The following is a 9,319-nucleotide window of genomic DNA, read 5'->3' as shown; positions in this document are numbered from 1 at the left end:
TGGTTCTTTTGAGACAGGGTTTCTCTGTGTAGCTCTGACTGTCCTGGGACTCACACTATAGACCAGACTGGCCTCGAACTCACAGAGATCCACCTGCCTCTGCCGCCCAAGTGCTGAAGTTAAAGACGTGGACCAACACCACCCGGCTGGAATTTTTTTTTAAAGCTTTCATCCTATGGAATTAAAAGAGGGACCAAATAATAGAGCGAAAACTGAACCCAGGACATTCCTCTGCTTTAACTGTGGGCAGTTCTAGGTGATATGACCTTTGCCCTTGTCTGTACTTGAGCACTTCACAAGGAGCTCATCGATACCTGAGTGGCTTCCGTTAGTACTGGAAGCTCATGCCTAACATCAGCCTAACATTGGTGCAGTGAGATGGCAATGAGTCATACTCCCAATGCAGTATTTGAACCCCCAAACTTGATTGCTTTTCTTTCTGTTTCTCTGTCCCTTCGACTTCTACTTTCTCTCAGCTCTGGGTCTTCACCTTTTCCTTACTGAGGTATCACGGCCCTGTAAAGAAAATGAACAAAATTTTATGGCTGGGTGTGTTGGCACACTCCTTTAATGCCTTTAATCCCAGCGCTCTGGGAAGCAGAGGCAGGCAAATCTCTGTGAGTTCAAGGCCAGCCTGGTCTACAGAGCGAGTTCCAGGACAGTTGGAGCTACACAGAGAAATCCTGACTCAAAAAAAAAAACCAAATCAAAAGAGACTGTGGTTATGCTGGGGAGCGAGGTGGGCGAGGAGAGTGCTTTGGGACGCAGGCCCCTGTGCTGTTTGTTTTCCAGGCAGCTCAACCTTGTTCAGTGCTCTGCTCACCAAGTGTCTGGAGAAGGAGGTCATAGCCGTGTGTAGATACACACCCCGAAAAAACGTCCCCCCATATTTTGTGGCTTTGGTGCCACAGGAAGAGGAACTGGACGATCAGAATATTCAGGTGACTCCAGCAGGTGCGTGGCAGAGAGCTCCTGAGCCTTCCGTGTGCTTTGGGATCCCATAAGGGGTCTGAAGCACAGAGTCCCCGATAATCAGGCCTGGGAAATGTGCGATTTTAAGGTTTTGTATGTGGATGTGATGTCCTCACAGGCAAGGCCACCGTAGATGGCAACGGTGTGCAGTCACAGGTTGTCAGGCCTCAGGACGGGCTCCACTCTATGTATTTGCACGTTGTTTCAGGGCTTCTCTGTTGACGTTTTCCTTTACTGAAAGTCTCTTGTTACCCTTAGTACTTGGTGTAATTGCCAGGGCAGTGGTGTGTGGAGACGACATGGATAAACTGAAGTCAGACTTGCTTTTCCTTTTTAGCCCCTCTGTGCAAAGTCTCACTATATAGCCCAGGCTGATCTTGAACTTGTGTTCCTGCTGCCCCTGCCTCCTGAGTACTGTCATTACAAGCACGCACCGCCATACCCAGCTGTGACTTTTGTCTTCTGCTGTACATCTGAGAGCTCACTTTCTTTTGTTTTGAGTCCATCTCCGCCACTTGTCAGCCAGCCAACTTGGGGGCAGAATTTACTTTTCCTATTCTTGCTTGGAGGTTGTTTTATATTTGGGATAATTTCATGTGCTTATGCTCAGCACAAGATGTCCCTGATCTAGTCCTCTAGTCATGCTGATAAGAACCAATGCTAACGTGGTAATTTGGGGCTACCCAAACCAGGGGCATCAACATGCTTGCTTAGTAACCTAACCTCTCATTTAACCTCTCACCGTTTCATGCGATAGCTGGCTGTCCAAAACCAGGAGTGACCTCAAAGTCCTTGTCAATAGTAGACGCACTGTGTGTGTGTGTGTGTGTGTGTGTTAGAGAGCGGAGGGGAGAAATTGGCTCGTTTGTTTGTTTAACACCTTCAGCCCTGCCATAAGGGCCCTTCCCTAGCAGCAGTATTGATTAGAGTGGCTGGGTTTTTCCTTCTAGAACCATGAAGGGACTGTACCCAGGATCCACAGGATAACTCCTATCTCTTTAATGTGTGCTTTAAACTGCAGTAACAATGGGAAAAGGCTGTAGCTCAGAGGAGAGCCTGATGAAGCTGGGACCATCTGACTCTGGATTAATAAAATAATAATAATAAAAGCTAGACGCTGGGACCATCTGTTGCTGCCTGGCTGTTGCTCCCTGTTGGGGCATCCCTCTTCTGTCAGGTTTCCCATGAATCCCCAGAGAGTCTGTTCAACTAACTTTCACAGGTGTCCCCTGATAAAGGAGGAACTGGACTTATAACCCCCAGCTTCAGCATCACCGGGCTCAGAGACAAACAGCCACGCCACTTAAGTCAAACCTCAGAAGACCTGTTTTCCTTCCTCAGGCTTCCAGCTTGTCTTCCTCCCCTTTGCTGACGACAAACGGAAGGTGCCCTTTACTGAGAAGGTGATGGCCAACCCCGAGCAGATAGACAAGATGAAGGCCATTGTTCATAAGCTCCGCTTCACATACAGGTGAGCGCTGGGTCAGCCTTGGGCTTTCTTCTGGTGCTCTACTGAGTTGGACCGTGTTAGAAATTTGGGTTAGACATAGACTAAGAGGGCATGGTTCTCTTCAGGTAGTCAAAAACAAGAAATCATTATTTGTCACCAAGAATTTAAAAAGTACATGGGCTTTTAATCCCAGCACTTGGGAGGCAGAGGTAGGTGGATCTCTGTGAGTTGGAGGCCAGACTGGGTACAGAGACAGCCAGGACTATACAGAGAAACCCTGACTTGAAAAATCAAAAATAAAAGTACATCGAGAATGGAGGCTCTGCTTATCTTGAAGAGTCTCAGACTGTGCAGGAGACCTAAAAAGTCAGCAGAGGCAGGTGGATCTCTGCGAGTTTGAGGCCAGTCTGATCTACAAGAGCAGTTCCAGGACAGGCTCCAAAGCTACAGAGAAACCCTGTCTGGAAAAACAAACAACAACAAAAAATGGCTAGAGGTTTCACAAGTTAGAAAAGAGTGGCATGTGTTTACTTGGTTTCTTGTTTGTTTTAGATGGGCTCTTGCTCTAACTCAGGTGGGCCTAGAAATTGCTATGTAGCCCAGGTTAGCCTCAAATTTGCAGTACTCCTTCTGCTATGTAGCTTATGTAGCTGTGGAAGAACTGGAGCTTCTGATTTTGCCTTCTCCACCCCAGCACTGGGGTTACAAGCAGGGGCCTCCATGCCTGGTTTTGGTGTTGGGAATTGAACCCAGGGCTTCATGCTGACTAGGCTCACACTCAGCTGAGCCACATCTCCAGCCTCGTCTTTCATTTTTTGAGAGATGTGATAACTCATGTAGCCTCATCTATATTTCCCTAATGAAAACGACAGTTGAACGAACATCTCGTGTATTTCTTGGCCATGTGTATGTCCTCTTAGGAGATATGCTTATCAAGATCTTAGCTTTAAGATTTTGAGACATTGTCTTGCTGTCTAGCCCAGAGTGGCCCAAGTGTTGAAACTGGTGGCATACATCATCACGCTTAGTTTATAGTCTATTTTAAAGTCAGTTTGTTTGTTTCTTTGTTTTTTGAGATAGGGTTTACTCTGTAGCTTTGGAGCCTGTCCTGGAACACTCTGTAGATCAGTCAGGCCTCAAATTCACAGAGATCCACCTCCCTCTGCTTCCCAAGTGCTTGAATTAAAGGTGTGCACCACCACCCGGCGTTGTTGTTGTTCTTGTTTTTGCCATCAAGTTTGAGTTTTTCACATTCTATCTTTGCAGCTACTTCTACTTGTGAGCAAATGACACCCTTCATTGTAGTACACACTTGGGGAAGTGGAGGCAGGGGTATGAGGAGTTCAAGGTCATTACTGTGCAACAGTTTGAGGCCAGCTTGGGATATATAAAACTCTGTCTCAAAAAAACAACAACAATACAAACAAACAAAAACAAAAAGCTGCCTTTCTCCTGTAGCTGTAACTTCCTGCTATAGTCCTTTCCTAGAAAATGGGAGCACTAAGAATCCACCATGTAGGGCTGGGGATGCACTTTTCTAGCTTGTACAAGGCTCGGGTTTGATCTCAAGGCGTGTCTTACACACACAAACACACATCAAGAACAATAAAGTACCATGTGTTAACAACAGTGCCAACATTCTATCAATTATTTTTGTTAATATTTGATGCTGAATTGAATCTGGCATTCTCCAGCATATGAGGCAAGTTCTCTTCTCTTAGCTACACCTCAACCCTGTCCTTTATTCTCCTTAAGAAACCTGAAAGGGGGGCGAAAGATGGCTCAGTGGTTAAGAGCATCTACTGCTTTTGCAGAGGACTGGAATTTGATTCCCAGCACCTATGTCAGGTGCCTCACAACCACCTGTAACTCCAGCACCAAGGGATCTGACACCTTTGACCTCTGCAGTCTCCTGTGATGTCTGCAGATGCCTATTCGTGTGTGTGTGTGTGTGTGTGTGTGTGTGTGTGTGTGTGAACGCAATCCTGAAAGGTTAGTTTTATGCCCACTTTGCAGATGAAACAGGCTACAGGCCAGTAGGCCCCCTTTTCAGTCTCATCCAACAGAAAAGCGTAGAGACCAGGTTTCAGCTCCGTGTGTGTGGCTCAGGGTTCAAACACTTATCTCCTGTGCTGCTCTGTACACAGAAAACACGTTCCACTTCTTCCCTCTCCGTCCCGTTGTCCTTCGTTTCTTCTCTCTTTAATCATTCTGTTTTCTCTATTCTTATCTTTGCCTGAAGCTTCTAGTGACAGGCAAGTGGCCAGGTTTGCTTTGCAGTTAATGGTCCAGCATCCAGTGATAAATTGAGAACTGGAGAGAGAAGTTGATTTACTTGTGAACTGGCCTTAGACCCGTGCTGTCTCCGCTGATTATTTAGTTCCTTCCTGAAAGCTCTGTGTTCCGATGTTGTTTGAACAGGAGTGACAGTTTTGAGAACCCGGTGCTGCAGCAGCACTTCCGGAACCTGGAGGCCCTCGCTCTGGATATGATGGAGTCTGAACAAGTAGTAGATCTGACACGTAAGGAGTGTGTTTTTTGTTGTTGGTTGTTGGTGCTGGGGATTGAATCCGGGGCTTATACATTGCAGGGAGGCAGCCTTCTGCTTTGTTTGGTGAGCTACATCCTTAGGCGAGATCTTTCTTTAAATTTCAGTTGGCGGCCTCGACCTGTCCAGTACCAAGTGGTGCTGGTGTGTGTGTGTGCTGGGGGAACCACAAAGGAAGACAGCTTTTGCTTTTGGCCCTCTGACCAGTGATCTGAAGTGTTTTTCTAGCCATCTCCAAACCTCCTCATTCAGACCGTCTCTGCTCGAGAGGTTTTCTAGGTCACCTTAGACTGCCTGGAACAGATTTGGCTAGCTCTGCGCTGACAGGAGGAAAGAGTGCCAGGCTCCTGAGACCTGACTCTGAACTAACTAGGCCACCCCATGTCTGTGTGGTGAAAGTTAATGCTGATAACATTTACTGAGGCCTGCAGTGTGGCAGGCACTGTTGTTCTGCCTGCTGACTCAGTTAATTTCCATAGTTCTGAAGCGGGGGCTTCTGCTGCCCTTACTTTCCAGAGAAAGGGGTGGTTGGTTTCTCAGAGCAGTCAGTAGTGGATACATTAGGAAACAGAGTCCTTCCCTCGCCCTGAACCGCTATACTTGCTGCTTTTCTCTCAGGCCTTGCTATCAGACCCCCCCCCCTCCTTTTTTTTTTTTGTTGTTGTTGGTTTTTTGAGACAGGGTTTCTCTGTAGCTTTGGAGGCTGCCCTGGAATTAGCTCTTGCAGACCAGGCTGATCTTGAACTCACAGAGATCTGTGCCTCTGCCTCCCAAATGCTGGGATTAAAAGCATGCCGTCCGGCTCTTAGACCCCTTCTTGATAGTGTTTATGAGGATGCAGGCTGTGACAGGGAAGTGAATGGTCACTGGAAGTAGATTGGACTTAATGAAGGTTCTCGTGACAGTTAAAAGCACCAGAACAATTAGTTTGGCCTGCTTAGTGTCCTAATTCTCTGAAGCGTCTTACATCAGACAAAATAGCTCTTATTAAAAGCAGGCGTGATTGTGGGGATTGTCCAGCAGAAGACAGTCTTTCAGTTCAGCAGCCTGTGAGGAAGGAGCACTCCCGTACCCTCAGTTCCCTCCAAGTGCAAGAGAGAGTGTGTAGGATATATGAAGGCACTGTGCCATTTAAATAAGGAACTGGCATTTTTCAAGACTTGGGAATCTAAGGAGGTCATAGAATGGTCCATCACAATACTGAGGATGCTGTGCATGGAGGATGCCAGAAGGATCTAGTCCGTGTTTCCTTGGTCACCTGACTCAGTGCTCTCGTGTTTCCCACAGAACTGGAATGGACAGGCCACTGGAATGCATGTGACTCACATGAGCACCCTGTTGTTTTGATTTTCTAGTGCCCAAGGTTGAAACCATGAAGAAAAGACTGGGTTCCCTGGTAGATGAGTTTAAAGAACTTGTCTACCCCCCAGGTTATGACCCCGAGAGCAAAACTGCCAAGAGAAAACAAGGTGAGGGCTGCAGCTTGATGTATGGCATGCTCCTTTCAAAGGTTTCCTTGTGGTCTTTATGGTCTTATCACAGACTTTTCTCTTCATTTCTGGGGGGGATGATGAGTGTATAGGGGTCAGTGAGGACCTCACATCTCCAAGTAAGCACTGTCATTGAGCTTCATCCCAGTCTTTTCAGAAATCTATGTACATGGGGTAGTGGGGCAGTATGGGGCAGATAGGGACAAGTCCATATATCAAGGGAATAAGGTGGAGAGCTATAGATGAGGACACCCAACATCCTTCTCTGGCCTCTACAAAGACATGCACCGGTACACGTGGTAAGAATTGCATCAATAGCTGGATGTGGTGGCACACGCCTATAGACCCAGCACTCAGGAATGACAGGAGGACCTGGGATACACAGCCTCCAAAAAAGTGACATTTATACTCCATCTAGGAAGAAATGAGTCTGTTTTTATATGTTCTTTAGTTGTTTTGCTTTGCCACAACTAAAGGGTGTTTGTAGTTCAGGCTGACCCTGAAGTCCAGGAAACCCTGACTTCTCTTTCTGGGTGCTGGGATTACAGACATGGATCACCACACTGGCTTCTATGAGGAACAGCTAGTGCTCTTAACTGCTTAACCATCGCTCTGGCCCCTAATTATCTAAGTTTCTGCAAAGACAATGGTAAAGAGAATATATGTCCTGCTTTGACGTGTAGCCCTCCAGTTGGGAGTGTAGTCTCTTTGGCTCCCCCTGTTGTCTGCTCCTGGCACTGACCATTTTCCTTACAGATTTCCTTTACTATGAGGCTCACGTTTGTAGAGAAGCACCAGATACGCTGTCGCCATTTTGGAATGGTTATGGCTTAGGTTCTACTCCTTTTGGCTGTCTTTGGCAAAGTAAAGCCATATTTAATCCTCGTTGCCCGGTAGACCCATGACGACAGGAGTGGCAAGAGATCAGATTGCTCCATTTTGCTTCAGAACTGACTCCTGTCATTCCCTAGAGGTTGCATCAGACGTTGTCTGGGTTACCAGTAAATTTGTCACTCGCCCTGTCTTTATTGCCTGGTGCCTCAGAACTTAAATGGTTATTTTCTTACACCTTGGATTTGCTGACATTGAAACCAGGGCCTTAAGCATACTAGGCAAGCAGTCTATTGCTATGCTGTGTTCCAGAAAAAAGAAAAAGTGATAGGGCCCATACAGAATGAGCATCTGTGCTAGATGAGCAGATGGCAAATGGTCAGCTGCATCCGCATCCTACGACGGTCCTGTGCCATGTTGCTAGGGTTACCACTGGAAGAATTTCTAGGTTGTTCCTTCCTGCCTTTTCTCTAGATGAAGGTTCTCCAAGTAAAAAGATTAAGGTGGAGTTATCAGAAGAAGAGCTGAAGGCCCATTGTGCCAAGGGCACACTGGGCAAGCTCACTGTGCCTACACTGAAGGAGGTCTGCAAAGCCTATGGGCTCAAGAGTGGACCGAAGAAGCAGGAACTGCTAGACGCTCTCACCAGACACTTCCAGAAGTGAATACCAGTTGCTGTGTCTCGCCAAGCTGCAAATAGCTGCCTGATAGAAATGCAAGGGACTTTATCATGGAGATTGTGGCCCTCCCACTCCGCTGTGCTGTGCCTTACACTAATATGAATAAAGAGCTCTAACTTTATACTGTGTATTGTTCAATATGAACGGGAAAGTAGCTGCCTCAAATCCAGAGGTTACTCTAATTGTCTCTTAGCTTAATTCCCCCCCCCCCCCCCCGCCCCAGATGTACATATCAAGTGGAAACACACAGGAGGTCGGGGAAGAGTGTGGGAATGGATAAGTGGTCATACAGGTCCTTCTGGAGTGACAAGCCTTACAAGATTGTATTCCCATGTCTTCCCACCTGTTCTCTTTATTATTTATTTAAAAAATATTTATTATGTATACAATATTCTGTCTGTGTATATGGCTGCAGGCCAGAAGACGGCACCAGACCCCATTACAGATGGTTGTGAGCCACCATGTGGTTGCTGGGAATTGAACTCAGGACCTTTGGAAGAGCAGGCAGTGCTCTTAATCACTGAGCCATCTCTCCAGCCCCCACCTGTTCTCTTTAAATGTATGATGTTGGGGCTGGAGAGATGGCTCAGCAGTTAAGGACACTTGTTGCTCTTACAGAGGACCCAAGTTTGTTTCCCAGCCCATATATATACACACAACCATCTATAACTCCACTTCTAGGGACCCTTTCTGATCTGATCTCCATGGGCACTAAGCACACAGTGAACATATATATTTGCAGGTAAAACACAGAACTCCTTTTGGATTCAGATTAACAAAAGAATTTACAAAGACAGAACTCCCTGAAACCCAAATCCACAAATACCCTGCTTGGGATAGCTGGCCTGGTAGGTAAAGAGGTCCTTAGCAGTGGGCTTCCTGCCCAACCAGACTGAGGAAGATGAGCATCATCTGTCTTCACTCATCTGACTTGTATAAGTTATCTGCACACTGTTAGATCTCAAACTAAAGTCCTGTTTGTGTGATAGAGGTGTAAAGCACAAGAGGCAGAAGTGACAGTGACTTCAGTTGCCAACACTAACTCTTCATGTGCCTGACTGACTGCCAATAGCGGTTTCAACTCCCAGGGCACTGGTTAATGGCTTCATTTCTGGTTGGGAAAGAAGGTAGACTGTTACTGCCATCTAGTGTGCGGACGCCTGCCAAGCTGCCTGCAACCAACCAACTTGTGTTAGGAAATCCTGCTGTATAGAACAAGTGGGAACAGAAATTTTTAATATTATTTTTACCTTTATGTGATTTGGTATTTTGTCTGCATGTTTGTGATGGTGTTGGAAACTGGAGTTAGACAGTTGTGAGCCACCATGTGGGTGCTGGGAATTGAACC

The 9,319-nt window shown here is 46.6% G+C and overlaps 1 protein-coding gene across 2 annotated transcripts in view; it reads left to right on the top strand.

Moving 5' to 3' along the window:
- Xrcc6 (X-ray repair cross complementing 6) overlaps positions 1-8,092 on the top strand; it is a 23,936-nt gene extending 15,844 nt beyond the window's left edge. For both annotated transcript variants that reach the window (XM_005354473.2, XM_013348808.2), the window contains exons 9-13: positions 793-954; positions 2,314-2,443; positions 4,844-4,944; positions 6,326-6,439; positions 7,766-8,092. In XM_005354473.2, coding sequence (XP_005354530.1) covers positions 793-954; positions 2,314-2,443; positions 4,844-4,944; positions 6,326-6,439; positions 7,766-7,956 — 698 coding nt within the window. In that variant the 3' untranslated portion in view covers positions 7,957-8,092. The remainder of the gene's footprint in view (positions 1-792; positions 955-2,313; positions 2,444-4,843; positions 4,945-6,325; positions 6,440-7,765) is intronic.
- The last annotated feature ends 1,227 nt before the right edge of the window (positions 8,093-9,319 follow it).

The sequence above is a fragment of the Microtus ochrogaster genome, chromosome 15, assembly GCF_000317375.1.
Source record: "Microtus ochrogaster isolate Prairie Vole_2 chromosome 15, MicOch1.0, whole genome shotgun sequence".
Taxonomy (NCBI): domain Eukaryota; kingdom Metazoa; phylum Chordata; class Mammalia; order Rodentia; family Cricetidae; genus Microtus; species Microtus ochrogaster.
The sequence above is the reverse complement of the archived record's forward strand: the minus strand, read 5'-3'. Positions and strand labels throughout refer to the sequence as shown.